The sequence below is a fragment of the Leptodactylus fuscus genome, chromosome 3, assembly GCF_031893055.1.
Source record: "Leptodactylus fuscus isolate aLepFus1 chromosome 3, aLepFus1.hap2, whole genome shotgun sequence".
NCBI classification, from domain to species: Eukaryota; Metazoa; Chordata; class Amphibia; order Anura; family Leptodactylidae; genus Leptodactylus; species Leptodactylus fuscus.
Genome location: NC_134267.1, coordinates 9,406,721 through 9,426,091, shown reverse-complemented (window position 1 = coordinate 9,426,091; position 19,371 = coordinate 9,406,721). Strand labels below are relative to the sequence as shown.

Genomic DNA, 19,371 nt, shown 5'->3' with positions numbered 1-19,371 from the left:
GCGTCACCATTGCTGCCCAGAGCTCTTTCCTGCGCCGCCTCCTTCTTCTGCAGCAACTCCGCCTCTTCTGGCTTCTCTTGCTCTTGTAGTTTGAAACAGGAGCATAGAGAGGCCACCCCAAAATGGCCGCCGGCCATTTTTAGGTAGCTGCTCTTGCAGTTCAATACAGGAGCCGCTGGTGGCCATTTTGGGGTAGCCGCTCTTGCAGTTCAATACAGGAGCTGGCCAGCGGCCATTTTGGGGTGGCCTCTCTGTGCTCCTGTTTCGAACTACAAGAGCAAGAGAAGCCAGAAGAGGCGGAGTTGCTGCAGAAGAAGGAGGCGGCACAGGAAAGAGCTCTGGGCAGCAATGGGGACGCGCTCATCAGTGTTTCAGCGCTGGGGCCCGCCCTCATTGCTGCGGAGAGCTCAATTGCATACCGGTTTAAACCGGTATTTCTACGGAACGGCGCGGCAGAGACCACGTCTAAAGGTAGGAGACGAATAGCCTTTCTTAAGGCTATTCTGACGTGTTCACTAGAAAAAAAGGTAGTTTAATCCCTTTAAGATATAATTGGTGGAGGTCTAGGAGCGAAGATTCATACCGATGGCTAAAACAAAGGGGTAGAGGTAAACACCTCTTTCGACTATTACATGTTCTACTCAGATATCAAAAATTTATGTAATACCTGGAAAACCCCTTTAAGGCCGGGCCCCACGTTGTGAAAATTCAAACAATTGGCCTTGGCGGAAACATCGCTGCATTTTACGATACCTGCAAAGTAACTTTTTTCCAATTCCACCAGGAAAACTGGTCCCAATCTTTTTTGTCACGGTGTAAATGAGATGTTTAGAGAAACAAAGGTGCTCTATGGAGCAATGAAAACGCCCTTGTTGCTGTAAAGAGCTCATCTTCATATTGGCCAAAACAGCGATATCTTGGAAATGGAGGCAATGATTCTCAGGCGGAAAACACTGTTTATCCTGGAGATCCTAAACTATCTGTTGGTGGGACATCTCTTCATCCAACCCTACCTCTTCAAGGAGACTCAAGCAGACCCAAGGGGCACAGGTCTTGGGTAATTACTTCTTCCACCTCTTTTTTTCCAGCAATGATCATGATGGTGCAGGTGGGGAGACCCCCAATTCATCAAAACCTGTGACTACAACATGTCAAAGGTTTTATGGAACATCAGACTATAACAAGAGGGCTTCATGTGGCAAGGGGTCACATTGACTCCAAAAAGTGTAATAAGCAGCCACTGTGCCAGTCTGATGGGAAAGACCAGAAATCTGATTGTGTCAAAGGAAGACATCTGCGTGGAAGGCCACCACTTGGAAGAGCTACTTGTCCAAAAACAGCAAGACCTTTTACATCTAGGATGATCAAAAGATAAAAAGTACAAACCACAACAATGCCAAGGGACAAAGTTAAAATATTTTTCAGGTCCTCATGACCAAAATTTCATGGATCCTCAAGACTTGAACGCCGGCTATTGAAACCATTAAGCAAATATGAGGCAGAAGATACAGTCGGTCAATCATGTTCACATATGATATGATACTTAGGAGACCTAACAAGATCTATCAGATCTTTGTACACATACACGGTCAAATGTGAGCAGCTAACACCAGGTTGGGGAGGTCTCGATTGGGAATTTTTCTTGAAGACAACTCCAAATCCTCCCATCACCATGGTACAGTAGGCACCATCAATAATGTTCTTCCAGTGGTAATGACCACCATGGTGGCATCTTTTGGTCTAGGAGAACAGACCATTGGTCATGAATTCTCAGATCTGTAATCTATGGCCAAGGTTATGTTGGGCATAGTTGAGCTTCTACTATTACTTGATGAGTTAAGGAATAAAAAGAAGACCTGTCATGACGTCTCGGGACATGTGTCTCCATATGTGCCGTTCCTCCAAGAAACTGGTCCAAGGGATGTGTCTCACCACTGTCTCATATGGTCAGCACATTGGTAGACTGTATATAGACACAACCCCCAACTGGCAATGCCCAGATGTCAAGTTATTCTTATCATTAGAATCCTTTTTTTCTAACACGTAGGAATAGCCTTAAGAAAGGCTATTCTTTTCCTACCTTTAGATGTCTTCTCCACGCCGCTGGTTGGTAGATATTCCGTTTTCAGTTTTTATGCAAATGAGTTCTCTCGCAGCACTGGGGGCGGGTGCTCAATGCTGCGAGAGAACTCTTCAGCGCCGCCTCCATCTTCTTCAGGAACTGGCCTCGACGCGTCGTGTTCCGGCCTGTCTTTCAATCTTCTAGGCATGCGCAATTGGCTCTGCCCCTGGCAGAGCCAACTGCACCTGCGAGCGGCCATTTTTTTGTGGCCACTTACGCGAGCTCTTGTAGTAAGCGGCCACAAAAAAATGGCCGAGTGCAGGTGCAGTCAGCTCTGCCCCTGCGCATGCGCAGAAGATTGAAAGCTAGGCTGGAAGACGACGTGTAGAGGCCGGTTCCTGAAGAAGATGGAGGCGGCGCCTGAGAGCTCTCTCGCAGCATTGGGGAAGCCCCCAGTGCTGCGAGAGAGCTCATTTACATACCGACAAAAATAGGATTATATACCGAACGGTGGCGCGGAGAAGACATCTAAAGGTAGGAGAAGAACTGCCTTTCTTAAGGCTATTCCTACATGTTAGTTAGAAAAAAAGGGATTCTAATGAAAGGATCCCTTTAAATTTTAGGAAGAATAAAAAAGTTGCCAATTTCATTGACTCATTCACGAATACTTAGAAGGCCTTTCATAAATTTTTTCAATGGGTTTCCTTGAATTATATTTTTTGGAAGGGGAGCCATTGAGAATTTTTTTTTTTTTAGATTTACCTAGAAATATAGAAAACAACCGAATTAGTGTGAAATAAAAGCAAAAACATAACGTATATGTAATATCTACGGGGTAAAAGGCTCCCTGTCTCGGCCTATAGCGCGGAACGTATAAAACAAGGAGAGGACATTTCAGACGGTGATGTGAGAGGAAATAACTTGGCGTTACAAAAATAACAAAGTATCCTGCCAGAGTTTATTCCTGACTGGCATCTCAGCTCCAAATCCTAAATCACAGAGGCACTTTACATGTCAGGAGAGCAGAATTTCTCCTAACAGAAGCTTAGAGCATAGAAAAAAAAAAATTATAAAACGCGTAAAAGTTCCAGAGTAATCCTCGACTGTCTAATGTCAACATTGAGAACTTTAACTTCCACCCTCTCCCCGGGTCCGAGTCCAAGACTTCTCCTTCTCTTCTCCTTGGCAAGTTTGTTTTCTGTGATATATCGCATTGGAATCAACCCAGCTTTGCCCACGCCAATGTCCACAAAGACGCCAAATAATGTAGCGTTTTCGACCTTTCCGGTTACAATTGTCCCCACCTTAAGGTCTTCCATGGACACGATATTGGTCTTGAAATCGGCTTTGTCAAATTCTGCAAAATAAAAGATATTTTTCGGGGTCAAGAGCTTTTCCATCAATATATAAAAAGTGGACAAAGTGGACTAAAATATAAAGGGTACACCGACCGAAATTAAGAATGGCTGCATTTACATAAAAACAAAACCCAGAAGAATATTACAGCAGATCGCCCCACAGCTACAGTAACCTGAAGAATTGATTGAGCAGGTTTGAGTTAGGCCTGATAATAGTATGGCAGATGTCAGCTATTCCAATGTGGGGGCCACTCCGGAGCTGCTGGGGATCCACTGGGTGCCCACACAGATCATGGGCATTGACCACTTCCAGGTCAAAGCTGAATGAGGCGCCATTTTCCCATTTTGTGGTGGATTGCCAGTCCCTGGACTGAGATCTGGGAGCGGTGATCTATTCACGTGACAGCCAGGAGCCTTGTCCCTGCAGCCTGTGATAAAATTGTTAGTATTTTGGATTTTTTTAAAGGAATTCAATCATTAGAATCCTGTTTTTAGCTTAATCCACATCGGAATAGGCTTAAGAAAGGCTATTCTTCCCCTTCCTTTAGATGTCTTCTCTGCGCCGTCGTTGTTTAGATATCCCGGCTTTCGTCCATACCTTAATTTGTTCTCTCGCAGCACTGAGGGCGGTCCCCAGCCCTTAAACAGCAGTGGGGGCGTCTCCAGTGCTCCGCCTCCAGCTCTTCTTCCTTGTCCTGTCACGTCTTCTTCAAAAAGCACCAACTGTGCATGTCTGTCGCCATTTTCCTCTGGCCAAATGGGAGAGGCCACAGGAAAATGGCCGAAGGACATGCACAGTGGGCGCAGTCAGCCATTTTCCTATAACCGAACAAGAGGCGGAGGCGGCAAACAGAAGAAGGTGGCGCTGGAGAGTTTTCTTGCAGCACAGGGAACGACCTAATTAGCATAAGGACAAAAACCGGGATATCTAAGGAACGGCGGCGTGGAGAAGACATCTATAGGTAGGGGAAGAAGAGCCTTTCTTAAGGCCATTCTGATGTAGGTTTAGCTAAAAACGGGATTCTGATGAATGAATCTCTTTCAGGTATAAAAACGCAAATAAAACTATACAAATTTTATATCCGAGAAATCGTACCGACCCAAAGAATACATGTAAAAGGGAACATCATTCTGGCTGCACAGTAAATGCTGTAAAAACAATTCTGAGTGGATGAGGAAGGAGGGAAGGAAGGAAGGGAGGGAGAAAGGAAGAAGGAAGGGAGAAAGGAAGAAGGAAGGAAGGGAGGAAGGAAAGAAGGAAGGGAGTAAGGAAGGGAGGGAGGGAGGGAGAAAGGAAGAAGGAAGGAAGGGAGGAAGGAAAGAAGGAAGGAAGGAAGGGAGGGAGGGAGGGAGGGAGAAAGGAAGAAGGAAGGAAGGGAGGAAGGAAAGAAGGAAGGAAGGAAGGAAGGGAGTAAGGAAGGAAGGGAGGGAGGGAGAAAGGAAGAAGGAAGGGAGAAAGGAAGAAGGAAGGAAGGGAGGAAGGAAAGAAGGAAGGAAGGAAGGGAGTAAGGAAGGAAGGGAGGGAGGGAGGGAGGGAGAAAGGAAGAAGGAAGGAAGGGAGGAAGGAAAGAAGGAAGGAAGGGAGTAAGGAAGGAAGGGAGGGAGGGAGGGAGAAAGGAAGAAGGAAGAAGGAAGGAAGGGAGGAAGGAAAGAAGGAAGGAAGGGAGTAAGGAAGGGAGGGAGGGAGGGAGGGAGGGAGGGAGAAAGGAAGAAGGAAGGAAGGGAGAAAGGAAGAAAGGAAGGAAGGGAGAAAGGAATAAGGAAGGGAGGGAGAAAGGAAGAAGGAAGGAAGGGAGGGAGGAAGGAAGGGAGGGAGGGAGAAAGGAATAAGGAAGGAAGGGAGGGAGGAAGGAAGGAAGGAAAGAAGGAAGGAAGGAAGGAAGGAAGGGAGAAAGGAAGAAGGGAGGAAGGAAGGGAGGGAGAAAGGAAGAAGGAAGGAAGGGAGAAAGGAAGGAAGGGAGGGAGAAAGGAAGGAAGGGAGAAAGGAAGAAGGAAGGAAGGGAGGAAGGAAAGAAGGAAGGAAGGAAGGGAGTAAGGAAGGGAGGGAGGGAGAAAGGAAGAAGGAAGGAAGGGAGGAAGGAAAGAAGGAAGGAAGGAAGGGAGGGAGAAAGGAAGAAGGAAGGAAGGGAGGAAGGAAAGAAGGAAGGAAGGGAGTAAGGAAGGAAGGGAGGGAGGGAGAAAGGAAGAAGGAAGGAAGGAAGGAAGGAAGGAAGGGAGAAAGGAAGAAGGAAGGAAGGGAGAAAGGAAGAAGGAAGGAAGGGAGAAAGGAAGGAAGGGAGGGAGGGAGAAAGGAAGGAAGGGAGGGAGGGAGAAAGGAAGGAAGGGAGAAATGAATAAGGAAGGAAGGGAGAAAGGAAGAAGGGAGGGAGAAAGGAAGAAGGAAGGAAGGGAGGGAGAAAGGAAAAAGGAAGGAAGGGAGAATCCTCCTTAGACGATCCCTTATTGTTACAAGTGCACAAAGCGTTACACAGCTCCCATTCCACTGAAGACTCTGCGTTGCGTGGAAGTGTTGGGTTCTCCAGAGAAGACACTTAAGTGACAAGAAACCAGATCAGCTGGAGAAAGCCGACCAAGCGTTGGCAAGTCCAAGCAGATGTTACCCCGATGGCTCCACCAAGATAATAATGTTAACCACTAAACCTCCAACGCCGTCCCCATAAATCTAATCTAAAGACCAAATCGACCAGTGATTTTAGCCTTGTCCTACTCAACGCTGCGACGTTCCCCCGGGCAGACCCGGCGGACTGACGTCTCTATTCCCAGACTGAGGGTCATTCTTCTTCAGATTACATTCATACGGAAACCGTATGAAAAGACGTCGCATTACAACAAATCATTTCTCCCCAGCCAAATCATTTCCCTCCAGTAAGAAAAAAAAAATTGAACATTTAACGACGGCAAAATAATCGCCATAAATTCTATGGACGTAGAGAGAAAATCATTTGAATCATCGAGGGAACATCTATAAAGAAAGGCAAATAATAAGTGAGTAAGGAGGAAAGCTCTGCTGTGAAACGACTCATTTTTGTGGTCAGGCGGCCACATATTCAGGAAATGAATTCAAATCTGAAAATAAATTACATGCCATATAAAATGTGAATCAAGAAATGCGCACTTATTAAATAAAGCCACCGGAGACCCGTGGAAGACTGTGGTTAGCTCATGACAGGCCCAACTTCAAGGGCTAAATGTTATTCCTTGGGACGGTTGATGCTGGATCTGATAAATGGGTGATTTATGAGCTCGATCAACAAAGACAAATACGGTTTTCAGTCATCTCTTCAATCAAAGTCTTTGTAGACGGGGAGATGGGGAGGATACAGTGTCCTGCCACCAACCTTAAAATAGGGATTATTATTTCAGCGTAGAGCCATGTTCTGTTTGAAGTCTCCAAAGAAAAATGACCTTACTTCTTAAGACTTGTACTTAGTAGGTCTCTCTGTATATCCAGAAGACAAACACCATATATAGGATACCATCTAGTGTTTAAAGGGCTATGTAAATATACTTGTATCCGTGGAGGAAAGGAATCCAGATCAAGGATAGATAGATTGGGCCTGGAGTTTCTAATATATCGAGCACTGATCTACGTGGCATATGGGTAAAGATGAGACCATACAAAGACCATACCAGTCTGCCCCTACAATGGCAAAGTTCATCATGTTCTGAGACTTGAGCACAGCATGAGGATACTCCAACAACAACATGTGCACGGAGTCAACCTGGCGCCCCTTGAATTTGTTTAAAGGGGACCTTTCACTACCTTCACTAACTCCAACTCTTGGCATCTTCCAATAGTCTCCTCTCCACTGGTTCTGAGGCAGTTGGAATTTTTTCTCTAGACCCCACCATTCCCAAGCAATGGGAAGTCATGGGCCAATGGGAAGACATGGGAAGTCATGGGCCAATGGGAAGACATGGGAAGTCATGGGCCAATGGGAAGTCATGGGCCAATGGGAAGACATGGGAAGTCATGGGCCAATGGGAAGACATGGGAAGTCATGGGCCAATGGGAAGACATGGGAAGTCATGGGCCAATGGGAAGACATGGGAAGTCATGGGCCAATGGGAAGACATGGGAAGTCATGGGCCAATGGGAAGTCATGGACCAATGGGAAGTCATGGGCCAATGGGAAGTCATGGGCCAATGGGAAGTCATGGGCCAATGGGAAGTCAAGGGCCAATGGGAAGACATGGGACGTCATGGGCCAATGGGAAGACATGGGAAGTCATGTACCAATGGGAAGTCAATGGGAAGTCATAGGCCAATGGGAAGTCATGGACCACCCACTTTCATGTGGGCAGCCCTTGACTTTACTCCGGCCCAGGACCGCCCACTTGACACTAGAAAGGCTAACTAACTGCATTGATTGCCCAGGAATGGTAGGGGCAAGAGAAAAAAATTCCACCCTACCAAAATTAGTGGACTGGTACCTATTGAAGGATGCAAAGAGTTGGTGGAAGTGGTAAAAGGTCCTCTTTAAAGGGATCTTGTCATCATTATTGACCCCCTTAACTTGTAACACCGGTAAGCGGAGGCTCAAGAAATAATTTCAAACATTCTCATGTTCACTAAAACCTGGTATACCCAAGAGAAGGAACCGCTATGTACTCTGCTTGGCAATCGTGGGGAGGGACGAAAACTTAGGAGACTATATACATGAAGTAACACCCACTGGACACTTGATGATTCATTTGCATGCAGGAAGATACAGCTGGCAGCTGAACAAGTATTCTGTTTTTCGATCAGCTTTGTAAGAATGAGCGTGTTGACAGAAGTGAATGTCTCAAATTCCTCGTTTCTTGTCATTCTTAAAGGATTAGTCACTTTCTTCCAGAAAGAGTCTCACACCTGCTCATGGGCTTTGTACCTTAGCTCCAATAAAGTGAATGACTAAGCTGCAATATCACCAACAACCTGTGGACCAGTGTGGCGCTATATTTGAAAGAAGGAAGCCATTTTTTAAAAAAAAAAAAAATTTTCATCCTGGACAATCCCTTTAACTATAAACAGACACCAATCTATTGGGCACGAGATTTCAGATAATAGTAGAAAATGTTCTCTACTATTTTTGATACTAGATCATCTACATCACTATATAGTCCCTTTGTATTCAACCACTTTTAGTTGTGCTGTTTTTTTTTAGGAAATTGGAGCAAGGTCACAAAAATTCTAAAAATTTTCTAGGCCCCACCATTCCCGAGAAATGCGAAGTCATGGGCCAAAGGGAAGTCATGGACCACCCACTGTGGGTGGGGCTTATTGACTTCAGGAAGAGTTTTGACCAATCACATCAACTATTGTTGGGGAGTGAATGTGGAGGGGGAAGGGTCACATGACAGGGCCGTTAAATTATGTATTCTAAGGGGGCTGGGATATTCATGACCAGCAACGTATACACAAATGAACTACAGTGTAAGATACAGCAAAAGGATGTGACATCTTTACCTGTCCGCATGTCGTAACCTTCGGGCTGGCAGAGACCATCGATGATGAGTTGCAAGGTGAGGGATGTTGTTTTAACTTTTTCGGCTACTCTATCCATTTCTTCTCCTTGGATGTATCCATTAATTTGCTTTTGGATTTTCTCCGTCCCTATATCATCGGTACATCCACCAACAAGGGTCAGAAACCTGTAAAAGTGATAAACACAAGTTACAGATGGAGGAGATACCAGACATCCGCAAGATCCTGGGACTCGACAGTATCCAAAGAGACAGAACCACAGTGAGAAGACAATCAGTGGAGACGTCTCAGATACTAGTTCTTCAATCCTCTACTATCAATAGCTTCATGATTGGATAGTCCCACTGCTGGGATCCCACCAATCCCAAGACCTGACCACTGGACTTCTCGGCTTCAGGAGCAGTGGCAGAGTTTTCTAGGGATTTTTTGTAAATTTACATCCTATCTTGGTTCTTTTTCTTCCAAACCTTGGGTTTCCAGACTGGTTCCAACCTAGGACCACGTGATCGAAACCAACACATGGTGCACGAGTTGCTCCGTCTCTTGTCTCCGTTCCATGTTCAGTAGTATGGTATGTACTATGAAGACTGACAAACTAGATCAATGTAATAGTAAAGCCCCATAGTACAGGAGATACCACTGAACGCGGAGGAGGAAGGAGGCAAAGCGACTTGGGTACTGGATGATGGTTCTGATCATGTCACCTCGAGTCAGAACCTGCCCAAAAATTCAAGGTTTGGGAAATAAGATTATGGCATTAAATTAAAAAACAAAAAATACATAATTACTTGCTCCCGGTGTTCTACGGTCCACCACTGGTGTCCGTTCAGTCTTGTGCAGGTCTATAGACATCGGAGTTTCTCAGCCTCAAGTGGTCGCTGGCAAGGAACCCTTAAGTCAATGGCCAAGTTTACATATTCTCTATAAGGCTCTTTTATAGGGTTGAGATTTCAGGATTGATTTTAAAATCCGATTTCCGATCATTTTCCAGCCGATCCAGATCGTGAAATTTGCTTGATTGCTGATCGGGATCCGATCTTTCCCGATCCCTCAGCCCTATTCATGATATATACAGGAATAGGGTTGAGATAACCTCTGACCTTGATCCCACTGGAAAAGATCGGGATCGGAATTCCGATCGTGATCGTGAAATTTACTCGATCGCCGATCGGAATCCGATCTTTTCCGATCCCGATTTTATATAGGGACTTTATGGGACTGTTATTTATTCAAGGGCAACAGTTTTTTTAGGCGTAATAACTGGCCCATAATCAATCAATGTCCACCTTCCAAAAATTGGTATGACTGTGGACCTCCGCAGACCTCAATCTGACCTTCAACATACCCATCAGTGAACAGGCAACAAATCTGCGTCCCACATTCTATACACGAAGAATCCTATAACAATATCATGTGCCCTTTAATTCCACATCAAGCAAAAACACATGTGAACAAAAATGATTTCATGGCAAGTCATACATTTTACGGCAAGCATTACGAAAGATGACTCTATCGCCCGACCACAACTGAAGACGATGAAAAATGAGAACGCAAATTTCCAAAATCATCTTTGAGTCACATACATGGAGAGATCTAAGACCTGTAACCAAATTACCGGAAGACTGTTAATCCGGTCACCTCCAGGAGAACATGAAGGAGACGTCCTTGCGGAGGAGAAAGCAAACACTGGCTAAAGCCTTTGAACACCCAATCTTGCTTTTTACATACTGCGATTACTTCGAGTGCTTGTCCACCTTCAAACAGGGTCATATTCTAAGCAGCGTAATACCGAGCTATCAATTGCAGAGCGACAAGCGACAGGACTGGCAAATTTATAACAGGATGTAAGATTGCCAGAGCGCGCTTCTTTCGAGACTTTGAAGGACTTAATCTGGATGGATATTTAATATCCAGCTCCTGAAGAAACGTGGCTGGAGGATGCCCAGGATAAAGCTACAGACGAGAGCGCGATCAATATGCAATGTTACGCTTAGCGATAATGCATTGTATCGATTGGCTCTATTTATAAAAAGTCATTGCTAAGAAGAAAGTTAAATGATGACTCGAGAGCACTTCAAGGTGAGCAACTTATGAAACTCGACAAACAATTTTTGCCGATCGTGTTTTTCTATCAGATTCCCTATTGACATTGATCTAGTGCAGAGGTTCCCAAACTTTTTTTTTTCTCGAAACCAGATACATTTTCGAGGACCCCCACTGACAACTTGTGAACCCCCATGTTTTTTCACGCCAATGTAGACCCCCATCGAGTCTCCCGTGGACCCCTGGGGATTGACCTGGACCACTTTGGGAATCACTGATCTAGTGTCTGGCATTGGAAAGAGTAAAACCGGTGGCACAGTGTTTAGTGTGTGCTCAGTATCACCAACAACTGATACATTTTGGGTTGCCCATCTACTGATAATGGAATCATTTTATAAAACTATTCAAGTGTCTAGATATTGCAATTACATGATTGTTATGGCGCCCCCTGGTGTTGTTTTGATCCCATCTCAGAATGACCACTTAATGTGTCTAGCGTAGGTGGTCACACATGCTCAGTAGCTCGGTCCCATCGTCTGCACTAGTAGTGACTTCTCACCGGCACTAGATACGTAAGGATAAGGTCACATGATGGAAAAGGAACAGAAATTTGAGCTGCGGCTTTGCACCTTTTTTAGGCCCAGTATGTCTCGAGCCGCGGACTCTGCAGCCAGATAGTGCAGGATGCTTATATTTTCACCATTCTGAGACAACCTCAAGGAGTTATCAGTCTCAAAATCTGTGAGTAAGTTTACATAGAGGAATTTGGAGCAGATTCTGTTTCAAAATCCGCTCCAAATTCCATCTCAATTCTGCCAGTATTTAATAGGAGGCAGTGACCAAAGAACGAATGCAAAAAAAACGCACTTGATCTTGTTAAGTTGTCCGTTCCCACCGGACACGACAGGTGACCTATCATATGTGTAGTAGGATGTCCTGACTATCCCCCACAGCTGATGGACATAGGATTGGACATGTTGGATTTTGATATGCCCGATTCTTTGCTTAGTGGCAGACTAGCCATTGCCGGTATACTCTACAAGCAGCTTATTTCTCTCTGCCCATTGCAAACACTTTGTAAACTCTGACACCACTTTATAAGCAAAAGAGCGATGCCAGGCATTTAGGCAAATAGCAAATACCGCCGATGGATACGACAAGCAGTGCAATGACATACTAGAAGATCAGGATCCTGCCTAAGCCCAGGCACGGCAAGCGGCATAGTCAGAGAATGGATCTTATGTAATGATACACAACGCTAAATGGGAACAGGTGAAGCCTTGACACTTCTAAGGAAAGCATCATCTTCCTATTTACACCCCCCGGCTGTATAACGCCCTCCGCAGGCTGACAAGTGTCTGACTAGCAACTGGAGAATGTGCTGACCGACCTCAGGGAGGAAAATCCTCAATACCTGTAAAAGATGTAGGTATATCTATAAGGAGGTATAAGGTATATGGGGACAAGGAGTAGTACAGTATAGAGAAGGAGAAGACAAGGAGTAGTATAGTATAGAGAAGGAGGAGACAAGGAGTAGTATAGTATAGGGAAGGAGGAGGCAAGGAGTAGTATAGTATAAGGAAGGAGGAGACAAGGAGTAGTATAGTATAGAGAAGGAGGAGACAAGGGGTAGTATAGTATAGGGAAGGAGGAGGCAAGGGGTAGTATAGTATAGAGAAGGAGAAGACAAGGAGTAGTATGGTATAGAGAAGGAGAAGACAAGGAGTAGTATAGTATAGAGAAGGAGGAGACAAGGGGTAGTATAGTATAGGGAAGGAGGAGGCAAGGAGTAGTATAGTATAAGGAAGGAGGAGACAAGGAGTAGTATAGTATAAGGAAGGAGGAGACAAGGAGTAGTATAGTATAGGGAAGGAGGAGACAAGGAGTAGTATAGTATAGAGAAGGAGGAGACAAGGAGTAGTATAGTATAGGGAAGGAGGAGGCAAGGAGTAGTATAGTATAAGGAAGGAGGAGACAAGGAGTAGTATAGTATAGAGAAGGAGAAGACAAGGAGTAGTATGGTATAGAGAAGGAGAAGACAAGGAGTAGTATAGTATAGAGAAGGAGGAGACAAGGGGTAGTATAGTATAGGGAAGGAGGAGGCAAGGGGTAGTATAGTATAGAGAAGGAGAAGACAAGGAGTAGTATGGTATAGAGAAGGAGAAGACAAGGAGTAGTATAGTATAGAGAAGGAGGAGACAAGGGGTAGTATAGTATAGGGAAGGAGGAGGCAAGGAGTAGTATAGTATAAGGAAGGAGGAGACAAGGAGTAGTATAGTATAAGGAAGGAGGAGACAAGGAGTAGTATAGTATAGGGAAGGAGGAGACAAGGGGTAGTATAGTATAGAGAAGGAGAAGACAAGGAGTAGTATGGTATAGGGAAGGAGGAGACAAGGAGTAGTATAGTATAGGGAAGGAGGAGACAAGGAGTAGTATAGTATAAGGAAGGAGGAGACAAGGAGTAGTATAGTATAGAGAAGGAGGAGACAAGGAGTAGTATAGTATAGGGAAGGAGGAGACAAGGAGTAGTATAGTATAAGGAAGGAGGAGACAAGGAGTAGTATAATATAGGGAAGGATGAGACAAGGGGTAGTATAGTATAGAGAAGGAGGAGACAAGGAGTAGTATAGTATAGAGAAGGATGAGACAAGGAGTAGTATAGTATAGAGAAGGAGGAGACAAGGGGTAGTATAGTATAGAGAAGGAGGAGACAAGGGGTAGTATAGTATAGAGAAGGAGGAGACAAGGAGTAGTATAGTATAGGCAAGGAGGAGACAAGGAGTAGTATAGTATAGGGAAGGAGGAGACAAGAAGTAGTATAGTATAGGGAAGGAGGAGACAAGGAGTAGTATAGTATAGAGAAGGAGGAGACAAGGAGTAGTATAGTATAGGGAAGGAGGAGACAAGGAGTAGTATAGTATAGGGAAGGAGGAGACAAGGAGTAGTATAGTATAAGGAAAGAGGAGACAAGGAGTAGTATAGTATAGAGAAGGAGGAGACAAGGAGTAGTACAGTATAGGGAAGGAGGAGACAAGGAGTAGTATAGTATAGAGAAGGAGGAGACAAGGAGTAGTATAGTATAAGGAAGGAGGAGACAAGGAGTAGTATAGTATAGAGAAGGAGGAGACAAGGAGTAGTATAGTATAGAGAAGGAGGAGACAAGGAGGAGACAAGGAGTAGTATAGTATAGGGAAGGATGAGACAAGGAGTAGTATAGTATAAGGAAGGAGGAGACAAGGAGTAGTATAGTATAGAGAAGGAGGAGACAAGGAGTAGTATAGTATAGGGAAGGAGGAGACAAGGAGTAGTATAGTATAGAGAAGGAGGAGACAAGGAGTAGTATAGTATAAGGAAGGAGGAGACAAGGAGTAGTATAGTATAGAGAAGGAGGAGACAAGGAGTAGTATAGTATAGAGAAGGAGGAGACAAGGAGGAGACAAGGAGTAGTATAGTATAGGGAAGGAGGAGACAAGGAGGAGACAAGGAGTAGTATAGTATAGGCAAGGAGGAGACAAGGAGTAGTATAGTATAGGGAAGGAGGAGACAAGAAGTAGTATAGTATAGGGAAGGAGGAGACAAGGAGTAGTATAGTATAGGGAAGGAGGAGACAAGGAGTAGTATAGTATAGGGAAGGATGAGACAAGGAGTAGTATAGTATAGGGAAGGAGGAGACAAGGAGTAGTATAGTATAGAGAAGGAGGAGACAAGGAGTAGTATAGTATAAGGAAGGAGGAGTCAAGGAGTAGTATAGTATAGGGAAGGATGAGACAAGGGGTAGTATAGTATAGGGAAGGAGGAGACAAGGAGTAGTATAGTATAGAGAAGGAGGAGACAAGGAGTAGTATAGTATAGGGAAGGAGGAGACAAGGAGTAGTATAGTATAGAGAAGGAGGAGACAAGGAGTAGTATAGTATAAGGAAGGAGGAGACAAGGAGTAGTATAGTATAAGGAAGGAGGAGACAAGGAGTAGTATAGTATAGGGAAGGAGGAGACAAGGAGTAGTATAGTATAAGGAAGGAGGAGACAAGGAGTAGTATAGTATAGAGAAGGAGGAGACAAGGAGTAGTATAGTATAGGGATGGAGGAGACAAGGAGTAGTATAGTATAGAGAAGGAGGAGACAAGGAGTAGTATAGTATAAGGAAGGAGGAGACAAGGAGTAGTATAGTATAGAGAAGGAGGAGACAAGGAGTAGTATAGTATAGGGAAGGAGGAGACAAGGAGGAGACAAGGAGTACTATAGTATAGGGAAGGAGGAGACAAGGAGGAGACAAGGAGTAGTATAGTATAGAGAAGGAGGAGACAAGGAGTAGTATAGTATAGGGAAGGAGGAGACAAGGAGTAGTATAGTATAGAGAAGGAGGAGACAAGGAGTAGTATAGTATAGGGAAGGAGGAGACAAGGAGGAGACAAGGAGTAGTATAGTATAGGGAAGGAGGAGACAAGGAGGAGACAAGGAGTAGTATAGTATAGGGAAGGATGAGACAAGGAGTAGTATAGTATAGAGAAGGAGGAGACAAGGAGTAGTATAGTATAGGGAAGGAGGATACAAGGAGGAGACAAGGAGTAGTATAGTATAAGGAAGGAGGAGACAAGGAGTAGTATAGTATAGGGAAGGATGAGACAAGGGGTAGTATAGTATAGAGAAGGAGGAGACAAGGAGTAGTATAGTATAGGGAAGGATGAGACAAGGGGTAGTATAGTATAGAGAAGGAGGAGACAAGGAGTAGTATAGTATAGGGAAGGAGGAGACAAGGAGTAGTATAGTATAGGGAAGGATGAGACAAGGGGTAGTATAGTATAGAGAAGGAGGAGACAAGGAGTAGTATAGTATAGGGAAGGATGAGACAAGGGGTAGTATAGTATAGAGAAGGAGGAGACAAGGAGTAGTATAGTATAGGGAAGGAGGAGACAAGGAGTAGTATAGTATAGGGAAGAAGGAGACAAGGAGTAGTATAGTACAGGGAAGGAGGAGACAAGGAGTAGTATAGTATAGAGAAGGAGGAGACAAGGAGTAGTATAGTATAGGGAAGGAGGAGACAAGGAGTAGTATAGTATAGAGAAGGAGGAGACAAGGAGTAGTATAGTATAGGGAAGGAGGAGACAAGGAGTAGTATAGTATAGGGAAGGAGGAGACAAGGAGTAGTATAGTATAGGCAAGGAGGAGACAAGGAGTAGTATAGTATAGAGAAGGAGGAGACAAGGAGTAGTATAGTATAAGGAAGGAGGAGTCAAGGAGTAGTATAGTATAAGGAAGGAGGAGACAAGGAGTAGTATAGTATAGGGAAGGATGAGACAAGGGGTAGTATAGTATAGAGAAGGAGGAGACAAGGAGTAGTATAGTATAGGGAAGGATGAGACAAGGGGTAGTATAGTATAGAGAAGGAGGAGACAAGGAGTAGTATAGTATAGGGAAGGAGGAGACAAGAAGTAGTATAGTATAGGGAAGGAGGAGACAAGGAGTAGTATAGTATAAGGAAGGAGGAGACAAGGAGTAGTATAGTATAAGGAAGGAGGAGACAAGGAGTAGTATAGTATAGGGAAGGAGGAGACAAGAAGTAGTATAGTATAGGGAAGGAGGAGACAAGGAGTAGTATAGTATAAGGAAGGAGGAGACAAGGAGTAGTATAGTATAGGGAAGGAGGAGACAAGGAGTAGTATAGTATAAGGAAGGAGGAGACAAGGAGTAGTATAGTATAGGGAAGGAGGAGACAAGGAGTAGTATAGTATAGGGAAGGAGGAGACAAGGAGTAGTATAGTATAAGGAAGGAGGAGACAAGGAGTAGTATAGTATAAGGAAGGAGGAGACAAGGAGTAGTATAGTATAGGGAAGGAGGAGACAAGGAGTAGTATAGTATAAGGAAGGAGGAGACAAGGAGTAGTATAGTATAGGGAAGGAGGAGACAAGAAGTAGTATAGTATAGGGAAGGAGGAGACAAGGAGTAGTATAGTATAAGGAAGGAGGAGACAAGGAGTAGTATAGTATAGGGAAGGAGGAGACAAGGAGTAGTATAGTATAGGGAAGGAGGAGACAAGGAGTAGTATAGTATAGGGAAGGAGGAGACAAGGAGTAGTGTAGTATAGGGAAGGAGGAGACAAGGAGTAGTATAGTATAGGGAAGGAGGAGACAAGGAGTAGTATAGTATAGAGAAGGAGGAGACAAGGAGTAGTATAGTATAGGGAAGGATGAGGCAAGGAGTAGTATAGTAGAGGGAAGGAGGAGACAAGGAGTAGTATAGTACAGGGAAGGAGGAGACAAGGAGTAGTATAGTATAGGGAAGGAGGAGACAAGGAGTAGTATAGTATAGGGAAGGAGGAGACAAGGAGTAGTATAGTATAGGGAAGGAGGAGACAAGGAGTAGTATAGTATAGGGAAGGAGGAGACAAGGAGTAGTATAGTATAGGGAAGGAGGAGACAAGGAGTAGTATAGTATAGAGAAGGAGGAGACAAGGAGTAGTATAGTATAGGGAAGGAGGAGACAAGGAGTAGTATAGTATAGGGAAGGAGGAGACAAAGAGTAGTATAATATAGGGAAGGAGGAGACAAGGAGTAGTATAGTATAAGGAAGGAGGAGACAAGGAGTAGTATAGTATAGGGAAGGAGGAGACAAGGAGTAGTGTAGTATAGGGAAGGAGGAGACAAGGAGTAGTATAGTATAGGGAAGGAGGAGACAAGGAGTAGTATAGTATAGGGAAGGAGGAGACAAGGAGTAGTATAGTATAGGGAAGGAGGAGACAAGGAGTAGTATAGTATAGAGAAGGAGGAGACAAGGAGTAGTATAGTATAGGGAAGGATGAGGCAAGGAGTAGTATAGTATAGGCAAGGAGGAGACAAGGAGTAGTATAGTATAGAGAAGGAGGAGACAAGGAGTAGTATAGTATAAGGAAGGAGGAGTCAAGGAGTAGTATAGTATAAGGAAGGAGGAGACAAGGAGTAGTATAGTATAGGGAAGGAGGAGACAAGGAGAAGTATAGTATAGGGAAGGAGGAGACAAGAAGTAGTATAGTATAGGGAAGGAGGAGACAAGGAGTAGTATAGTATAGGGAAGGAGGAGACAAGGAGTAGTATAGTATAGGGAAGGAGGAGACAAGGAGTAGTATAGTATAGGGAAGGAGGAGACAAAGAGTAGTATAATATAGGGAAGGAGGAGACAAGGAGTAGTATAGTATAAGGAAGGAGGAGACAAGGAGTAGTATAGTATAGGGAAGGAGGAGACAAGGAGTAGTGTAGTATAGGGAAGGAGGAGACAAGGAGTAGTATAGTATAGGGAAGGAGGAGACAAGGAGTAGTATAGTATAGGGAAGGAGGAGACAAGGAGTAGTATAGTATAGGCAAGGAGTAGACAAGGAGTAGTATAGTATAGGGAAGGAGGAGACAAGGAGTAGTATAGTATAGGGAAGGAGGAGACAAGGAGTAGTATAGTATAAGGAAGGAGGAGACAAGGAGTAGTATAGTATAGGGAAGGAGGAGACAAGGAGAAGTATAGTATAGGGAAGGAGGAGACAAGAAGTAGTATAGTATAGGGAAGGAGGAGACAAGGAGTAGTATAATATAGGGAAGGAGGAGACAAGGAGTAGTATAGTATAGAGAAGGAGGAGACAAGGAGTAGTATAGTATAGGGAAGGATGAGGCAAGGAGTAGTATAGTATAGGGAAGGAGGAGACAAGGAGTAGTATAGTACAGGGAAGGAGGAGACAAGGAGTAGTATAGTATAGGGAAGGAGGAGACAAGGAGTAGTATAGTATAGGGAAGGAGGAGACAAGGAGTAGTATAGTATAGAGAAGGAGGAGACAAGGAGTAGTATAGTATAGAGAAGGAGGAGACAAGGGGTAGTATAGTATAGAGAAGGAGGAGACAAGGAGTAGTATAGTATAGGGAAGGAGGAGACAAGGAGTAGTATAGTATAGGGAAGGAGGAGACAAGGAGTAGTATACTATAGGGAAGGAGGAGACAAGGAGTAGTATAGTATAGGGAAGGAGGAGACAAGGAGTAGTATAGTATAGGGAAGGAGGAGACAAGAAGTAGTATAGTATAGAGAAGGAGGAGACAAGGAGTAGTATAGTATAGAGAAGGAGGAGACAAGGAGTAGTATAGTATAGGGAAGGAGGAGACAAGGAGTAGTATAGTATAGAGAAGGAGGAGACAAGGAGTAGTATAGTATAGGGAAGGAGGAGACAAGAAGTAGTATAGTATAGGGAAGGAGGAGACAAGGAGTAGTATAGTATAAGGAAGGAGGAGACAAGGAGTAGTATAGTATAAGGAAGGAGGAGACAAGGAGTAGTATAGTATAGGGAAGGAGGAGACAAGAAGTAGTATAGTATAGGGAAGGAGGAGACAAGGAGTAGTATAGTATAGGGAAGGAGGAGACAAGGAGTAGTATAGTATAGGGAAGGAGGAGACAAGGAGTAGTACAGTATAGGGAAGGAGGAGACAAGAAGTAG

General features: G+C 44.2%; 1 protein-coding gene across 1 annotated transcript in view; it reads right to left on the bottom strand.

The window, feature by feature from the left end:
* Positions 1-2,973: 2,973 nt before the first annotated feature.
* SRBD1 (S1 RNA binding domain 1) overlaps positions 2,974-19,371 on the bottom strand; it is a 139,127-nt gene continuing 122,729 nt past the window's right edge. Inside the window, exons 15-16 of the mRNA XM_075267030.1 lie at positions 8,870-9,054; positions 2,974-3,419 (exon numbers count right to left, since the gene is read on the bottom strand). Coding sequence (XP_075123131.1) covers positions 3,130-3,419; positions 8,870-9,054 — 475 coding nt within the window. The 3' untranslated portion in view covers positions 2,974-3,129. The remainder of the gene's footprint in view (positions 3,420-8,869; positions 9,055-19,371) is intronic.